Source organism: Dromiciops gliroides, chromosome 1 (genome assembly GCF_019393635.1).
Source record: "Dromiciops gliroides isolate mDroGli1 chromosome 1, mDroGli1.pri, whole genome shotgun sequence".
Lineage (NCBI taxonomy): Eukaryota > Metazoa > Chordata > Mammalia > Microbiotheria > Microbiotheriidae > Dromiciops > Dromiciops gliroides.
This window is the reverse complement of record NC_057861.1, coordinates 705,721,717-705,741,626: the sequence shown is the minus strand read 5'-3', so window position 1 is coordinate 705,741,626 and position 19,910 is coordinate 705,721,717. Positions and strand designations below refer to the sequence as shown.

Here is a 19,910-nt window from a genome sequence, read left to right as displayed (position 1 = left end):
AGGGTGCTGGAATTAAGAGGAATTGGAGGCTTCCTGTAGAAGGTGGGATTTTAACTGGTACATAAGGGAAACCAGGGAGGCCAGAAGTTGGAGAAGAGAAGGGAGAGTGTTCAAGCATGGGGAACAGCCAGAGAAAATGCCCTGATCTGAGAAAAGGAATATCGTGTTCATGGGACAACCAGGGGCCAGTGTTAGTGGATTGAAGAATATGTGCTGGGGAGTCCAGTAATAAAACTGGAATGGTAGGAGGAGGTAGGGTATGAAGGGTTCCGAATGCCAAAACATAGCCTTTTGGAATTGCTCCTGGAAAAACTAGGAAGGGACATGATCAAACCTGTGTTTTAGGAAAATCCCTTTAGTGGCTGAATGATGGATTGGGGTGGGTAGAGGCAGGCAAAACCTTCTATTAGCTATGAAATAATCCAGGTGTGAAGTGATGAGGAACTTCACCAGGGCTGGGGACAGTATCAGAGGAGAAAGGGGGCATTTTAGGGAGAAGTTACAGAGGGGAAACTGACAGGCCTTGGCAAAAGCTTGGATATGGAGGGTGAGGAAGAGTGAGGAAGCCAGTACGACTCCTAGTGTGTGAGCCTGAGGGCCTGAGAGGATAGGGAAGGTAGGAGGTAAAAAGGGTTTGGGGGAAGATGATGAGTTTTGTTTCTGACATGTTTACTTAAAGATATCTACTAGACATCTACTCTGAGATGTGAGATTGGAGGTCTGCAGAGAGATGGGACTGGGAAGGTAGGTCTGACAATCATCAACACACAGACGGGAATTAAATCCATGGACGCTGATGACATCACCAGGAGCAGTAGTATAGAGGGCCCAGGACAAAACCCGAACTCAAAGATCTACTAGCTTCAGTCTCCTCTATAGTTGGGAATATGGGCCTGAGGCACCATGCCTGGCTTTTTACACACGCATGCATGCACTCGTTTTGTCTCTTCCATTAGAATATAAGTACCACAAAGGCAGGAACTTTTTGGCTTTTTGTCTCTGTATGCGCCCAGTGCCTACCACAGTGCCTGGCACAAACAGTCAATACTTAATAACTGTTTGCTGGGCTAGAGGATCTCTATCTCTATTCCCCCCAATGGAATACTTATTCATGACTAGAGTAAACCATCATTTTGGTTCTTAGCTCTCACCTTTCTCTTAAATTTCAGATTCTAATCTCAAACTACCTATATGTCATTTACACCTGGATGAACTACCAATAACTAAAACTCTTAAGTTCTCTTTTGGACGTGTTCTTTCTGCCAAAACATAGTCATTGGCTAACTCCCTTACAGGGATATCATTATTCAACCTATTCCTCTATGTTTGAAACCTTAATGCTATCTTTGATTCCTCCCCCTCCCACACCCTTCACATGCAATCAATTCTTAAATCCTATGGGATCTACCCCTGAAGGATTTTTTGGCACATATGCCCTTCTATTTCCAGTGCATCCACATTATCACAGCTCAGAGTTGGACAAGCTGTCAGAGGCCCTTCCTGGAGTACTGTAATAAAGGGGTTTTGCCATTTCCAAACTTCCCTGGGTGTAAATCTGATCATCTCATCATCGACTCTGCTCAAGGCCCTTCACAGGCTCTGTGGCCAATAAACAAAACTCAAACCCAGTCCAGCATTCACAGTTCTAGGTAGACGGTGACTTTCCCCTTGCAGTTTTTCTCCTACTTCCCCCAACCGATCTGTGCTCTATACTCCCCACAGACTATGCTATATTCACTGCCTCTCATTCATGATTTACTCATGCAATACATTCACTTCATCTGAATGCCTTCCCTTCCCTCTCTGGCTCTAGATGCCCCCACCTTCTCCCAAGACTCAGTTCAAATCCTCATTTTCTCTTTCACGGAGCCTTGCCTGATGATCTCAGCTCCAAGGGCCCTCTCCTTTTAACTCTACAGCACAGATAGCAAGAAGCGCTTACATGATATTTCTACAGATGTGATTCAATCAATTCAACTCAAAAAAAAATTGTTGTCTTTGTATTTGTTATTTTTGCTATTGTGTTATTATTATAAATATATTCTTATATACTTATTTATTATTTATTGCCCATTGCTTACAAGGCACTAGAGAACTCGGGATGTCAAGACATATATACTGCTGAGGCTTTGACTCTCAAGGAACTTACTATCTAATGGAGGGAAGAATAAGTACACAAGTAACTACCACAAAATGAAGAATGAAAGAAATGCAAAGGAGAGAGCTTTGGAAACCACCATGAAAAATTTGGAGAGGTAAAGCTGCTGCTCTGTATTAGTTTTTTTGTGTATGCATCTTCTTTCACCTAATTGGTTTAAAGTTTTGGGAATCACACTTTGTTATACTTACTGAATATTTTGAAGCATCTAGGACACTGTTTTGTACATAGTGATATATTTATTTAATGAATTTAACATAGAAATTATTATATGTATTTGAACATGTAACAGAAACAACAAAAACAATGTTATAAAAGGCAATGGTTTTTCAAACAGGCAAAATCTTTCCAGTAGGAATTATATTTATGTTGTGTGGTAAGTTATTCTATGTTATGACAATAACCAACTCATTCTACAGCTACATATTAATATGACAGTAATTTTCAAGTGTAAGTATAAAATAAGAAAGGGATCAACTTCCAGAAGTGAGTGGAGGAAAAATGTGCACTAATTAACAAAATTTAAATCATTTGATATAATAGTTAATTAACCAATTTAATAGAGAAAAAGGATCATAGTAAAAATGGTAGTAGATGAAAAAATCTTTGCTAACACAAAAGTAAAAACTGGCTTCAATGCATGAGATAGGCGAAAACAGTTTTTTACTCTATTTCACACTGCATTCCTTCACCCTAGGAAAACAAAAAAACCCCATAATCTAACAAAATTATTTTTAGGAATGTTTTCTTTTTAAAAAGAAGTTCATCTTCTTTCCTTTTGTACTACTCTCTTCTCTCCCCTATGGCTACCTTTTGCTAGTGATAAATAAGACACTTTCTTCCCAAGGATTACCCATAGGAACAAGCTGACCTTCTTTTCACACAATGATTATGAATAATGCTGATTTTACTGATGACTTTTCTGCCTCAAACATCAGTCTTAGGCATTAAACAATAGCAAGTCTAGAAGCAGCTTTAAAAATAATAAACAAAACTCATGAATAAATAGGAAGATACACCATCTATATGATTAAAAAAAGGAAAACTGCTATATATATTGTCTTTTTTTTTTGCTGGGCAATGGGGGTTAAGTGACTTGCCCAGGGTCACACAGCTAGTAAGTCAAGTGTCTGAGGCTGGATTTGAACTCAGGTACTCCTGAATCCAAGACCCGTGCTTTATCCACTGCGCCACCTAGCCGCCCCTATATTGTCTTTCAACAAAGATGTTTGAATGGTATCAACTGAATACACTACATTAATGTCCACAGTATTTTCCAGTTCTTTATTAAAAATGTCACATGCCACAACGCTATTACATCATCTTATAAAAATAACGGATAGAGTCTTCTTCATGGGGATCATGACATAATTATAAAATAAAACATGATAGCAAGGAGTATGATAAAAAAAGAAATAATGGAGTCAGTTCTCCATTAAAATCCCCCCTCCCCCCTCCCCCCAAGGAGGTGGAGCCCTTGCACTGGTCATTTCTCTCAGAGGCTTTCCTCACTGCCTTGAAAATATAGGAATGTGGGAGACAGAGAAGTCTCAAAGTAAAGAGAAGCAGAGCCGACAGGCAGTTTTTATAGAGACAGGTGGTTCTGGTAAGGGTGATGGACACTTTTCTTAAGCTCCATAAGATGCAGACAGTTTAAAGGGACTCTTCTTAATTCTTGATACAGCAGATTTGCAAACCACATTTTTGCAGAAAAGCAGGAGCAGGTTCCCTTCATTGCTCTGGTGGCTGTACAAAGGGAGAGGGGTGAGAATCACCTGAAAAAAATACCACCCTTCATTCCCTAGCCTTTCATGCCCACATCTAACATTATTAGACTGAGATCAAAGATCAAAGAGGGGGGGAAAAATCAATACAGGCTACAAGATAAAGCCAAAATGAATTAAAGAAAATCGTGAGAGAAGCCCACCTGAGGAATATGATGGCTATTAGTCAACCCCAAAATATCCATATGCAAATGATCAAGAACAGGCTTTTCAATATCATTGGTTTATATGAAAACCTTTCTTCCACACACACAGAGGTTCCTGGCCCTATCAAGCTGGAAAGGCTTTCAAATAAGGTCAGGTAATACACTGTATACGTGTGGATGGAGGACCAGTCTATGCAAATTCAAAGGCTCAAGTTAGAAGGTTTAGTGATAAACTTTTCAACCAGAACAGCTCCCAAAGACCATTAGCTAAGGATGGGGGCCGGTGGGATGGAGCGCTGTACTCTGCAGAATAGAGAAGAGAATATCATAACCACACTTGTGAAGACATTAATATGTCTGTATAGACAAAGAGAATACTGTTGTGAAGTATATTAATATATTAAAATATTTTGGATTTGCTACCTACCTCCCCATTGTGGGTATATTTTGTCATCAGAAAAAATGCAGTTATCTATTCATCAGGCAATCTATAATTGTATGGACATTTCATGAGAAGTAAATAAGAAAGCTAGTAAAAGAGGCTACAATCTCTGTATAAAAACATTTGGTCATTTTCACTGGCCCGTGAGCAAACAGGTGTTCATTCCATCATTACTCTTTTCAACTGATACCAAGATACCTATTTGGATAAAATTTGTCATTGTAGCAATGAGATTGTAAAAAGTGAGCAAAAGGAAGAAATATGTAAACAAGGGCTCATTTATTTTTTATTAATTTTGAACTTAAATACAAAAAGACAAAAAAAAATCCATGTACACAGCACAATATAAAGATAGGATTCAATGTAAAACCATGAATTTCCATTTCAGATGATTTACATTTTTTAAAAAAAGACTATGTAATAAATATGACAGTTTTCAAAGCTACCCTGCTTTTCTGTGCTTCCTTCTATGTTTTCTTTTGTTCTCTGCTGTATACTTATTTTTTTCTCCCACCTTCCTACCCTGTCCTAGAGAAAGCTACAATGAAATACAAATATGTATGTGTGTGTGCATGTGCAAATACACAATCATACTATACATACTTCTAGTTATCAGTTCTTTCTCTGGAGGTGGACAGCATCTTCTTTCATAAGTCCTTTGTAGCTGGTTTCAGTATTTATGATATTCAACCTGAATTAGTCATTCAAAGTATCTTATAAGTTTGACAAAGTTCTTTATATATTGAGAAACGAGACCTTTACATTTGTCAAACACAAGGTTATTATAATTATTTATTAGTACATATGTCTACTCTGTTCCACGGATCTACTTTTCTATTTCTTAGTTAGTACCAGATAGTTTTGATAATAAGGGCACATTTTTAATGTGAATACAGCTGAGAGTTTTCATTACCAGCTATTATAACTTTTCGTTGTGACATTGAGACTGTTAGAGGTGAAGGAGCTTCTGCGAACATACAGTCCGCCCCTTTCCAGTTTTATAAATGAGGAACCTTGTGCCCAATAAGGTGAAATGACTTGTCCATGGTCATAACAATACATCAGTAGAAGCCAAGAGAATGAAACCCAATCTTCCCCAGGTCTAGGTTGGCTCCCTTCTACCTTACTAGGTTAAATCTGCATCTTAAAGATATGTCATTATCACCCAGGTAGTATTAAAAGACCAAAGTCACAAATAAATTCATCACGCATTGCAGTTATGAAAAGCCTACTATGCTCAAGGTGGTATATGCTAAATGCTGTTATAAGACATGACCTCTACTCCTATAAAAAGGAACTATAGCATATCTTCTTATAACATTTTTAGCTGATCAAGCAAATGGCACTATAGTGATTTAATCAGGTTTTACTGGGCCCATACACTGTGTTTAATTAACACACTGGTTATGTGACTTACAAAAAAAATGATAATACCTTGAAGAATGAAAATAAATCACTAGTGTTTGGCATTTTATGACTACAAGTTTCATGGAAAAAACAACATTTATTTCAAATCTGCAGGGAAGATCTGCAAAACTCCCTTTTTATAGTGAAGAAATTGAGAATCACACCACCATCATCATCAATAGCAAGCACTTATATAGAGCTTTGAGGCTTGTAAAACATTTGACATCATATCATTTGACCTTCATAACCCAGGAGGGTCAGTGCTATTATCATCTCCATTTTACAGATGAAATAACTAAGACTTAAAAGGGGTTAACTGACTTTGCCCACTAAGAAGTATGTGAGGTAGGATTCAAACTCAGGTCTTAATGACAAGTCTAGTATTTTTCCACTGTCACCTAGTTACTTCAAGTACCTTACTACTACTAATCAAGTAAATATAGCCTAACGTGTAACAGGAAGAAAAGAAGCATTAAGTTTACAACTATCATAACACCACAATAAATTTTTCATCTTTGAGATATGGCCACAGAATCTGTGGTCTAGCTGGGCTTCTTAAACTTTTCCCACTTGCGACCCCTTTTCGCCTGAGAAATGTTTATGCTACCCCAGCTATACAGGCATATAAAATTGGTATACAAATCAAACTGCCAAATTTTTTGCGACCCCTATGTCAGTTACATGACTCCATATGGGGTTTCAACTTAGTTTAAGCAGCTTTGGTCTAGCCTGGGTGCCAACTCCAAAAGGCCTTCAGTATTTTGCTTACTCAGTTTAGCTTTGCCATCTCAGAAGCACTGTGTTTGGGATCCACAGAGTCTCTAATAACAATAAACAAGTCCTGAGACAAGGAAACTCCTGTCTTCACTGATGGCAATCAATGAACAAATCCTTACAACTGCCGTGAAAAGATTTAAATCATCCAATATACAATAAGCCTGGGTGTTGCTCACATTTAGGAAGGAAAGGTTCATATCTAGGTAACTTGTATCTTCTTGCTTTTTTCTACTCTGTACAAATATATTTAGTAATAAGAAACCGGTTTCCTTTCTTAAAGAGAAATTTGAGATCGGCATCTTATATAACCTGTAAAAAGTGAGGGAAAGATTCCTTTAGTTTAACATAACACACTTAACTTTATTAAAAGCATTTGTAAAATTCTGGGCTACGGGGATTATAGGGAGATGAAGGGTGGGTGTGTGGAGGTTGAAATATACAATGAAATATTATGTGGAAAATGTAGAATAAAAGATACCATGAGAGAAGTGTATGAATGGAAAATGAGGAAATGAATGACAATATTTTCTTGTGTACTCTACTTGTATTCATTAAGAGATTCAGAGGAAGGTCTCTATTATATTGGGTAGGACCCCTGGGAAAGACTTACAAGAGTGTATGGACAAGGGCATTACAAGATGAAAAAGCATGGATGCATGGAGACCGGACTAAAGTACCCATACTGATGAGAAAATAGCTGACAAGCATATACACTTTAATGATTGCAAAAATCTTTGTGTATCCTATCGAATCGGAACCTCATGACAATCCTGTGAAGTAGGAATTCTGAATATTATTAGTATCCCTCCCTGCTCACATTATAGTGTGGCTGCACTAGCTTTCTTATTGTTTCTCATACCCAGCACTCCTTATATCTCCTGGTCTTTAAATAAGTTAGTGTCTTTTAAGGTTCAGCTCAAATGCCACCTTTCCTGATCTCTCAAGTTATCCTCTATTTTATAGATGCATTTTCTGCACCAGCAACCACCATTGATTGGTCAGTCAATGAACAGTGAGTGATTTAAGGGCCTAGTTTGTGCCCCGGCACCGTGTTAAACCATGGGGATACAAAGAAAGGTGAGGCAATCCTTGCTCTCAAGAAGATCATAGTCTAATAGGGTAGACAACATTCAGGCAACTCTATACAATTAAGCTCTCTATAAAAGATAAACTGGAGATCATCAATAGATGGAGACACAAGAATTAAGGGGGAATCAGGAAAGGTTCCCTGTAGAGGATACAATCTTAGCTGAGACTTGAAGGAAGCCTGGGAAGCCAGGAGGCAGAGATGAGAAAGGAAAGACTTCCAGGCTTGGGGGCCAGTCTATAAAAATGCTTGGAGTCAAGAGATGGGGAGTCTTATTTGAGGAACTGAAAGGAGGTCAGGGTCATTGGACCAAAGACTAAGTAAGCAGGGGTGTTAAAGTATAAGAAGACTAGAAAGGATGAGTGCCAAACAGGACTTTATATTTGATCTTGGAGCTAACAGGAGCCAACGGAGTCTACTGAATGGGCAGTAACCAAGTCAGATTTGTGTTTTAGAAAGGAAGATCACCTAAGTCTCCACTAGACTCAAAGAAGGAAGAGGTTTGTGGCAGGCCAACTAAGCAGCAGGCTGCTACTCCCACAGTCCAGAAGTGAGGTAGTAAGGGCCTGCACCGGGGTGGAGAGAGAGTAGAGAAGAGGGCATACAGGAGAAATATCATGCAGGTAAAATCAACAGGCCTTGGCAACAATGTAGATATTGGGGAGAATGAGGAGTTGAGGAGAACACTTCAGTTTTAAGCCTAGATGCCTGGAAGAACGGTAATGCCCTCAAAGTAATAGGGAAGTTTTTTGTGTTTTGGACGTGATGACTTTAAGATGTCAATGGGACATCCTGGAAATAGGCACTTGAAGATATTATTCTAAAGGTCAACAGAGACATTAGGGCTGGATACACACACAGATTTAAGAATCATTGGTACAGAGAGGATCATTGAATCCATGGGAACTGATGAGATCACCACATGAAAATAGTACAAAGGGAAAAGAAAGCCCAGGACAGAATCTCTGTGGATAGCAGAGTGCCCGACACTTAAAAAATGCCTTTTGTTTGCCTAGGATCACACAGTACATGTCAGAAGGAGGATTTGAACTCAGGTCTCTTCTGATTCCAACTGCAGCAGTCTCTACCATCAAGCTATGCATACTGCCTCTCAAAAAAAATTATGGCTGATACACCACTTTCAGATTTACTGAGCCCTTGTACAGTATCTTTAGTCAAAGATCCATTGAAGAGTGTGATTGGTAAAAAGGGAAGGGGGGCAGAAAACAAGAATGCTCAATGACCACTTTGCCTAGTGTTTTTTGAGTGAACTTTTTGACATAAGACATTGTGTTATTTCAAATGATGTGACTGTTAGTGCTTTTTCATGATTCCTCTTTATAAGTATTAAATATAGAGTAACATAATTATTATGGAGATTTTTTTTTTAAAGTGAGGCAATTGGGGTTAAGTGACTTGCCCAGGGTCACACAGCTAGTAAGTGTTAAGTGTCTAAGGTCGGATTTGAACTCAGGTCCTCCTGAATCCAGGGCCAGTGCTCTATCCACTGCGCCATCTAGCTGCCCCAACATAATTATTAATAGCCAAGGAGAAGAAAAAAGGAACCGTGACAATTTCTGTACTTGAAATCTTTAGATATTTCATTTTGGTTATGTTCAAAGTAGGAAAAAAAGTTAAAAATTGGATGAGATCTTCGAGATTTATCTTGTTTAACCCCTTTATTATTCTATAAATGAAGAAACTGAAGCCTAGATAACTATCTTAACCACCTCTAAATCCAATTACTTTAATCATAATTGTATAATTTGAAAGTCTGGTTTATGTAACCAGGGTTATAGTTCTGGAGGGGTTATTCCTGTTTGTATTATGGTAGCCATTACATGGCTATAAACCATTTGGTTTATAGACAATAATTAATAAAATAATCTTCACCTTTTTTGAAAACATACCCCTTAACCTGGAAAGAAAGACTTGCAATGAATTCTTGAAAAGTGAAACGAGCAGAACCAGGAGAACACTGTACATAGTAACAGCAATACTGTAAGGATGTTCAACTATGGAAGACTTAGGTACTCAACAATGATCCAAGGCAATTCCAAAGGAACCATGATGAAAAAATATGCTATCCATCTCCAGAGAGTGAACTGATGAATCCCAAATGCAAATTGAAGCATGCTTAAAAAAAAACAAAACAAAAAAAAACCCAAAACAAAACAAATTTTATTTTTATTGCTTTGTGTTTTCTTTTGCAACATGGCTAATATAGAAATGTTTTACATGATTTCACATGTGTAACTGATGTCAAATCACTTACCTTCTCAAGGAGGAAGGAGGGACAGGAAAGAAGGAAAGAATTTTTAATTCAAAATTTTTAAAAGCGATTGTTTACATGTCATTGGGAAATATATTTTTTAAATAAATATATAATTAAAAAAGAAAAAAGAAAGCAACCCTTGGGACAAGCTAGATTTTAGCATGCTCAGGTCTAAGGCCTGAAAAAAGTATAAAAAGCCCAAAGGATTTTACAGCCACAAGGGATCTCAGAGATTGTCTAATTCAGGAGTTCTTAATTTGAGATTTGAAAAGGTTTTTTTTTTTAAGTGTTTTTTAAAAATCTTTTGAAACAGTATATTTCAATATAATTGGTTTCCTTTGTAACCCTGTATATTTTATTTTATGCATTTAAAAATATTATGATGTGAAGGGATCAAGACTACCAAACCAGTCCATGACAAAAAGGTTAAGAACCAGTGATGTAATTCAACCTTCTTTGTTTTATAGATGAAGCAACAGGTGAAAGTGGTAAGGTGACTTGCCCAGGGACCATACTATGACTTATTAGCAGAGGTGAGATAGAGGCCCAGCTCTCCTGATTCAAAACATAGGCTGCTGTTTTTGCAATTAAAATACAAGTTACAAATGTTTCTTATATAATCAATATCTATATCTATATCTATATATGCTCTGTAGTAGCTACCTTTGTTTGCCAATCAATTTTCAGAGATGAAGAACTTTACAAACACCAAAGCCATTGTGAATACAGGTGCTCTAATAACCATCCTTGAACAATTCACAACTGGATTGTAGGAAAATTTTTAAAATGTCAGAAGTCTCACTTTTAATTATAATTAATAAAAACCAGTATTTGTACACTACCAATTCAACAAAATGTTATAATTGCTAGACTTTCTTTAAAAGAACCTCTTTTCTTACATATTTTTAAAAACTTTGTATAGTAATGTGATTTTTGTATGATGATAACCAAATAGACACGATTTCACAAGTTAGATAAATCCAGTTAAAGTAACAAATCAATACTGCTTCATGCTCATGCTACATCATAATCCATAAAGAAAAAATCTACATCTGAGAATTTCAAACAATATGCTCATAAGTGCTTGAAGCAATCACAACTATTCATACAATAAGAATTAGGATTGAATGAGGGGGCACAAACACACCGATGGAACCTATCTCTAGCCCAGTCACACAAAAAGCCACAATAGCCATAGGCGCCTTCTCTTGCGGCTTCAAGGTTTTGTTTTCCTTATCATATCATGGAGAATCAATCCCAGACATTTTAAGAAATGTGCACAACCTGGTATTTTGTTTCTATAACTAATATAAAAATATATTTACTTTAAGTCATAGTCTACTAAATTACAATTAAATTTGTACATTTGTTTCTCATTAAGTTATCTTGCTTTGAAATGAAGAAAGAACAATTAAATAAGTTGGCCAAAGAGGTTTACAGAAATGATCTTGACCCACCTCTGCCTCTAGGAAGGTCCATGCCACACTACAAGTCTAGCTGACTTCTACAACAGATACACTGTAGTAAGTTTCACTATATGATCTTTAATGTACACAAGAAAACAGAGATGAGTAATTGTTATTATGTCAGTTCATCAAGGACCTGTAATTGTGCTAAAATCAATCATAAATTATGACCCTCTTCCCTTTCCCCGTGTGTATGATCATAATACAGACTAAGAACAGGAAGGGACATCTATATAGGCTAACTTCCTCATGTTATAGAAAAGGAAACTGAGGCTCAGAGGGGTGCCTTAGCCATGGTCAGAGGTTGCAGGTAGCATTCAAACACAGGTTGTCTGATCTCTAATCCCATAATCTCCATTGCTCTATTCTGCCTCTTTTATGTGGACTTACTTAAAACGGACAGTATTGCTGTCTGGCCTTAAAGCTATTGCAGTTGTTCCACGCTTTGTTCCACACCAGTAGGGAGAGCATAGTCAATGTGGAGAAAGCAAGATAGGGAACATAGCATCTACACTGGCATCTCTTCATCTGAAGTTACATCAGACCCCAAATTTAGTAGGTCAGATTTCCTGACTGGCATTGGCAGCTGAATCACATGTGCAAAACTCATCTGGAAGCAGTTATATTAGTGCTTTAAAGATTATCACTTGACACCTACCCTCATTCTCTCTTCCTTTACTCCATTCTCTGATGAACAAGTCACCCTTCTTGCCAAGGCCAAGTCCTCTACATTTATTTTTTATTCCATCTCATCCCTTCCATCTTCTCCTTCAGAGTAACCTCACAATTATCCTCATTCTCATGCTTATCTTCCATCTCTCCCTATCTAGTACCTGCCTTACTGCTTATAAACACACATAAGTCCTTCCTATTCTCTCAAACTATGATCATTTAAACACAGCTAAATTCATAAAAGGGAAAAGAGCTGTCTCCATGCATTGCCTATTTCTTCTCTTCCTACTAATTTCCCAACCCTATATTGCTTAGCTTCTGATCGCATGCCTCAATTGAAGATGGTCTCTCCATAATTATCACTGATTTCTTAATCACCATATCCGATGGCCTTTTCTCAATTGTTATTATTGATTTCTTTGCAGCATTTGATAATGGTGACCATTGTTTTTCCAACGACTTTCAAGACTGAGCTAAACTCTCATCTTCTACAGGAAGATTTTCCCAATTTTAATTCTTGTGGGGTTTTTTTGTTATTTCTGGTTTGTCCTGTATATTTAGAGCTTGTCTGTATGTAGCTGTCCGCATGTTGTCTCTTCCATAGATTGAGAGAAGGGACTGTCGTTTACTTTTCTTTGCATCTCCAGTGTACTGCACATAGCAGGCACTTAATAAATGTTTACTGACTGATGGCTGATGACTCTCTTGGTGTTTTTGTGGCATTGCTTTCTTGATTATCCTCCTCTTCGGCTGCTGCCTCCTCAGCCTTCTCTGCTAGTTAATCATCCATGTAATGACCCCTAATTGTGAGTGTACCCAGTGCGCATCTTCAGCCTCTTTTCTTTCTCTATACTCTCAACTGGTGACCTCATCATCAAGCGCATGGCTCTCTTTTTGCTGCCCGACCCCACTGGCACATTAATAACTGCCTACTGAACCTTTCAAACAGGACAAGTGCTCCTTGAGTCCACAGCCCTTGTTTGCAAACCACCTATCACCACCCCCCAATTCCTCACTCCCCTTCCCCTCTCCTATGCATTCTGGTTAAATAGACTTCCCTTGACATCTTTCACACAGTTACCACCAAGTTCAGGCTCCAATCCCCTCTTGCCTATATACTACTCAATAACCTTCTAACTGGATTCCCTGCTTTGAGCTTCTCTCAAATCCGATCCATCTTCCACAGTTGGCAAAAGTGATTTTCCTAAAGTGCAGTTCTGGCCACATCACTCCCTTATTCAATAATCTCCAATGGCTCTTTACTTTCTGGCCCCGGCCTACTCTTCCCACTTAAACTGTCCTTGATGCTATTCTTCCCATGCAACACTCCATCTCCCATTTCCATGTATTTGTGCTTGCTGTTCCTATACTTGGAAGGCACTCCCTCCTCACTTCTCTTAGAATTGTTTTCTTATTCAAGTCCAAGCCCTACCTTCTATAGAAAGACTACTCCAGCTGCATCTCCAGTCCTACCACCCTGTGTGTTTAATTTCTATCCTTTATATCCATGTGAGTATTTAACCAAAGCGGATAAGGGACTAAAAAACCAATTGTGCTTTATCTTCATTAGTAGAACTTTTAGCTAAGCACCTTAATGCTTGTTAATTTCAGCAACTATCTTCATGGGGCCACAATTCTAGGACCAGAGCTTCAAATTCTAATCTCTAAGGGAGACAGTATAGTGTAAGGGAATGGAGTGTTGGCTTGAGCCTAAGCTTCAGTTTCTTCATCTGTAAAATGGGGATAATACCTGCAGTATCTACCTCATAATATTGTTGATAGTTTCAAATGTGCTGGAACACACATGAAGTGTTCTGCAAACTTTACATGTCAGCTATTTTATTGTCATTTAATTAACTAATTTTATTAATTTTAAGTTATAAATATCAGCTCTCTTATGTACCTCTTTATTATTATTTTTCTCATAGTGACAATATACATTTATACCTATGCCTCATTATTTAAGATTATACCTCTGTACTGAATCTATAATGGAGAGATTTGCCTTTTATTTAACATTGACTTAATTAATTATAACCACTCATTCCTAATGTCTTTTATAAATACTTCGGGGGCAGCTAGGTAGTGAAGTGGATAGAGCACTGGCCCTGGAGTCAGGAGTGAGTTCAAATCCGACCTCAGACACTTAACACTTACTAGCTGTGTGACCCTGGGCAAGTCATTTAACCCCAATTGCCTCACCAAAAAGAAAAGAAAAGAAATATTTCAATATAGCTATCCTCCCTCATAGAATTACAGAATACTAAAGCTGGTAAAAGCCATCTAGTTCAACACATTCAAAGACACAAATGAAGCACCTGGGGTCCAAAGTGATGAAATAATTTGCTTAAGGTCACCATTACAAATGGTAGCAGAACTAGGCCTAGAAGCCTTCATTCTCTGCATGCTTTACTTCACTCTCCATGCAATGTTCTTTGTACTGTGACACCAATGAATAGTCTAGCACCGAGAGTCACTCCAGTCATACTTCTCATAAAGCTGCTGTCTACAGAGCAGGAAATAAAGTGCAGATAAAAAACAAACAAAAAAAACCTGTCCAGTGGTTCATGGTTCTTTTTTAGACCAGGCCTGTAATTTCACTAGTAAAGGTAAGCTGTTAATGAAGAAACTCCCTTTTACAATACCATTGGAGAGCTGGCTATTCGTAGACAGTTGCTGAGGGGACACCTAAAAAAGTATGTTTCAGAGAAGTAACTTTAAAACCAACTTTTATCTACAATGCTTCACACTCAATCTTAGGGGAAGGATCAAATGAGAATAAAATATGTCAAGTGCTTTGCAAAGTTTAAAGCACTAGGTTAGCTATTGTTATTATTATAAAAAATCAAGTACAAGTACAATTGGATATTGTCTGCCTTGCCCCTCCACTATGAAGTCTGAGCTACCATAATAAGGAAACTCTGATTACATCTATAAGGATACCCTGAACCCCCAATGAATTCAATACTTCTATGGTTTAACAGAATTTCCAGACAGTTGCTGTGGTCATCAAGATCGTCATGTGATTAATTTGGTGAAGAGACCTCTCTGAATTTAGCTAGGCTGGTCTTGGTTTGATGTACAGTCTGTCAATGGGTCTGTACTGAATTATCCATAATGCTTCCTGCAATACTAACTCTTATTTCTATAGCACTTTATGATTTACAAACTATTGGGGGGGGGCAGGGCAATGGGGGTTAAGTGACTTGCCCAGGGTCACACAGCTAGTAAGTGTCAAGTGTCTGAGGCTGGATTTGAACTCAGGTCCTCCTGAATCCAAAGCCAGTGCTTTATCCACTGTGCCACCTAGCTGCCCCACAAACTGTTTTTTCTACAACAACGACCTCTAAAAAAACCAATAAACAAACCCAGTTTGGTAAGGGGTTCTCTCTCAGCTGCTGGACAAGATGTATTAGAAGCCCAGATTTAAACTCAGGAATACTAACTCCAAATCAGATGTTCTTTATATTATATAATGCTTCTAATAGTCAACTCTTCTCTTTTATTGGCTTTTCACTGAGGATAGCTGGTCCAAACATTCTAGGATTTTGAACTACACAATCACAGATTTAAAGCCAGGAGGGAGCAAAGAGGTCATTTATACAACCTCCTCATTTTAGAAGTCAGGAAACATGCTTAAGAAGGATTAAAGGACCCGGGTGTCCAGGGTCACATTAAGTTGTGTGTTGGGGAGTTGGGGCTTGAAACGAGTTTCTGTGACTCTAAATCCAGTTCTCTTTCCACTTGGGCCATGCCATAAGCTAGACTGAAGCCTGGAAAAAGACCAGAATAAGGCAATCCTCTTGAAAGTGAACTAACTACCAGCATGTAGGACTCCAAGGTTCAGTCACAACAGAGAACAGGGCACGGCATAGCCATAGCCCACTTCTAACCTCACTATCCTTGGAGTGACGAAGTACCACTCAAATAGGAGAACAGGCTCCTTGTGAGGAGTGGAGGGTCCTCTAGTCAATGAACAAAATCTAGGGAGGGTAAGTGGATTATATTTTGTTCTCCAACAGTAAACCACAAAACGTTTCGGTCTTAATATAACTGGCCATCAGTTGAACCTGCCCTAAAAGACATATGGCTATTTTATGAAATGTGGTTCCACACTTTACTTGGATTCACAATAATTTTTTAAAAAGTAAACTTTTGGGGGGCAGCTAGGTGGGCCAGTGGATAAAGCACTGGCCCTAGATACAGGAGAACCTGAATTCAATTCCGGCCTCAGACACTTGACACTTACTAGCGGTGTGACCCTGGGCAAGTCACTTAACCCTCACTGACCCACCAAAAAAAAAAAAGGAAACTTTTGGTATAAGTTCCATAAACCAGATCCAGATGCTTATTGGCTTGCCCATGGTATCTAACCGCTCTCAGAAAACAAACCCAGCCTCGCCCCATCAGCATGGCTTTACCGAAGACAGATGTCCATTCCAACATCTGAGTTCGGACAGGAAAGGACCTTAGTGGAAAAACGAGAACATAAAGATGAAGCGACCTGCCCAGTGGATCACAAGTCAAGCAGCAGGCCTGGGATTTGAACCAAAACTCTCCACTCCAAATCCAGCCTCCTCCCCATCTTTCCCGAGTGACTTCTTGTGGCCAACGTTCAGTAACGCTAATAAAAAAAAAAAAAGCATGGGACAAAATCTTGGAGAGAGATGGGACTTTGTTCTTTAATCAATGGGGGCTACTCTTGAGAATTTGAACCTTGAATCTGGTAGGTAACAATGAACAGGGAAGGCCCTTCACCTTTCTGGAGTCTCGGTCTTCCTCCATCAGTAAAATGGGGATTGAATTCAATAAGTATTTAGTAAGCTCCTAAGGAGTGCCAAGCTCGGAGGATGCAAATAAGACACTCCCTGCCCTCAGGGAGTTTACTGTCAAACAGAGGAAAGCACGTGCGAACAGAAACATACAAGACCCGTCCGCAGGACACTTTAGGAAATGACAGAGAAAGCTCAGAACCGACACAACACAATCAGGAACAAGCGACGGGGAGAACGTACGTGACCAGCTTTCCACCCCATGGGCACCCGCCCCGGACTGGACCACAACTAAGGCAGGTGCCCCCGAGGCACCGGCCGCATCCCGCGAGCGCCCCAATCGCGGCCTGGGAGCCCCGGGTGCGCGCGCACAGAACGTCGGAGCTCCCCGCCCCCACGCGCTCCCCGCGCTGCCCCCAGCACGTTCGGTCCCACGCGGTGCGGGGAGCCAGAAAACCCCAGGCTCGCAGCCTCCCGCTTGACCCGCCCACCCCCTCCGCCCGAGGCCAATCAGCTGCGCCCAGGGCGGGAGAGCGGGGGGCACCGGCCTCTCCCCTCCTCCTGGCGGGCCGCGATTGGCCCATCACGCTGCCGGTTACGCTCGAGCGCCCCGCCTCCCTCCCGCTTCTCCCACTCGCTCGTCCGCCTCTCCCGCCCTTTAGAAATCCGCGGCAGGGTCGCCTCCCCCCAGGCCGGTCCGAAGCGGGGGAGAGCCCCGGGAGCGAGCGGGGGCGGGGGGGGTTGCGGGCGGGAAGGGGGCGGGAAACCACACACCCCAGAAGCCATCTCCGCCGAGGACAAGATGGCGGCGTTGGCGGAGGGCCAACTGTGAGGCGGAGCCGCGGCCATTCCCCCGGCAGTGCCCACCCCCCGCGCCGCGCCGGCCCGGCCGCAGCGGCGCCTCCGCCCGGCCTGGGCCCGGCCCGGCGGGCGAGGCCGCCGAGGGAGCGACGCCCGCCCGGCCCAGTACCCCCGGCGCGGCCCGGCCCACTATGCAAAGCGGCGTCCGCCGCCCGCCCGTCCGTCCGTCCGCCCGCCCCGTGGCAAAGGTAAAGGGGTCGGGTTCAACCGCCGCCGTCGCCGCCTTCATCTTCCAGCGCGGGGCGGCCCCGGCCGAGAGCCCTCCCCTCCCCGATCCGCCGCCAGCGGCCTCGGCCGAGCCGAGCCGCGCCACCGACCCCGACCGTTTACCTCAGGATTTGGCGCCAAAGCGGCTTCGAATCTGACCCCGAAGCTGGTCCCGTGTCTGCGGCGGGGGCGGGCGGCGGGGGGGACGGAGGGCCGGGGCAGCCGCTTCCCGCGGGCGGCGGGCGGGCAGGCGAGCAGCGCCGGGGGGAGCAGCTTCTCCCGGCCGCGGGCAGCGGGCCGCCGCGGAGGAGTGCCGGGGCCGGGGGGTGGGGGGGCGGAGGTTCGGCCGAGGTTTGGGGTGGGGGGGGTTTGTTATTGTTTTTGTCAGTGAAAGGTCAGAGTTCGTGACCCCGATGCCGCCGCCGCCGCCCGCCCGCGCGCTGGGAGGAGGAGGGTGAATGTTCTTCTTCCTCTTCCCACCGCCAGCCTCGCTCCGGCCGCGGGGGGCGGGCGAGCACGCGATTGGCTGAGGCGCGCACACACTCACACCGGAACGTTCCGGCGCTGGCGTTCCATCCGGCCGGACGGCTCGGGCGTGGACGCTCCCTCCTCCCGACGGCGGCGGCCTCCGGGCCCGGCCTGTCGGGCACCGGGTGTTGGGGCGGGGGCGGCGGCCATGGGCCCGGGTCGGCCGACGCACCCCCGGCGCTCCAGGCTCCCGGGCCCGGTGAGTAGGCCCCTGCCCTCCCCCCCTCCCCCCTCCTCCGAGCCGGGGTCTGACCTGCCGGGACGGCGGCCGGGCATCGGCCCGGGGGATGGGGTGGAGGGGAACCGGCGAGGCGCCCTCGGATCGATCCTGGCGGGCGGGGGGCTGTGTGTGGGTGTGTGTAGACTTGTGCGTGTATTGTGTCTTGGCAGAACGAGGTGGGAATGGAGGTTTACGGGCCGACTTGGGTCTGTGTATCTACAGACACGTAAATGTAAACGTGTAGTATGCGTAGACGTTTGTGAATGTGTGTATACTTCGATGCAGGCTGTGTAGACATGTCTGAAGACATGGGTAGACAAGCACGTTGATGTGTATACATGCATATACATGTTCTAAGCACGCATCGGTATGCACCTAGACACACCGTACCTGTTATATACTCAGAAATCTAGGTGCACATGCCTGTACGAGTATCTGCATGCATATAGATAAACACAGTAGGTACACGATGGTCCAATGGTCTTGATACTGTTTTAAGCTACTGAAGTTGTAGGTATTTGCCTAGGAATGTGGGTGGGTGGGTGGACAGATAAATCACTTCACCTTTGTTTGCCTCAATTTCCCTGTGAAATGGGGGAAATCATAGTGCCCACTTCCCAAGGCTGTGAGGATCTAACGAGCTATTTATACTTTGCAGACCTATATGATTGCTGGCATGGTTATTGTTATTGTTGTTTGCATGTTGTCTGATTGAGCTCTTTGCCGGCATGGACTGTTTTTGTTATATTTTTTGTGTGTTTCCATCAGTTTAAGCACAGTTCCTGGCACATAGTAGATGATTAATAAATCCTTGTTGACTTGGTTTGAATGTCACCTATCTTGTAAGATGTGTGTATTCAAACTTGGATGAAGGTGCTACAGCACATACTGTACATGTGACAACCCCAAGGCAAGTCACTGCATTTTCCAGGGCTCTAAACAGGAGAAAGTGCACACCTAGTTGGTTGAGGGGATTTCATCATCAGGTAATTGCCTCCCTCCATCAGTGAAATCACAGGCCTCTCTAGTTCTTGGCAACAGAGCCACATAAGAGCTATGGGGGGGGCAGCTAGGTGGTGCAGTGGATAGAGCACCGGCCCTGGAGTCA

At 42.1% G+C, this 19,910-nt stretch overlaps 2 protein-coding genes across 2 annotated transcripts in view; both read right to left on the bottom strand.

Moving 5' to 3' along the window:
* NR2C2 (nuclear receptor subfamily 2 group C member 2) overlaps positions 1 to 18,285 on the bottom strand; it is a 117,643-nt gene extending 99,358 nt beyond the window's left edge. Inside the window, exon 1 of the mRNA XM_043976272.1 lies at positions 18,178 to 18,285. The gene's annotated coding sequence lies outside the window, so the exon portion shown is untranslated. The remainder of the gene's footprint in view (positions 1 to 18,177) is intronic.
* Positions 18,179 to 19,532, bottom strand: LOC122753775 (basic proline-rich protein-like). The gene is made up of 2 exons (XM_044001463.1): positions 19,527 to 19,532; positions 18,179 to 19,018 (listed from the first exon to the last, which is right to left on the bottom strand). The coding sequence occupies exons 1-2, from the start codon at positions 19,530 to 19,532 to the stop codon at positions 18,179 to 18,181; spliced, it is 846 nt and encodes a 281-aa protein (XP_043857398.1).
* Positions 19,533 to 19,910: the final 378 nt, after the last annotated feature.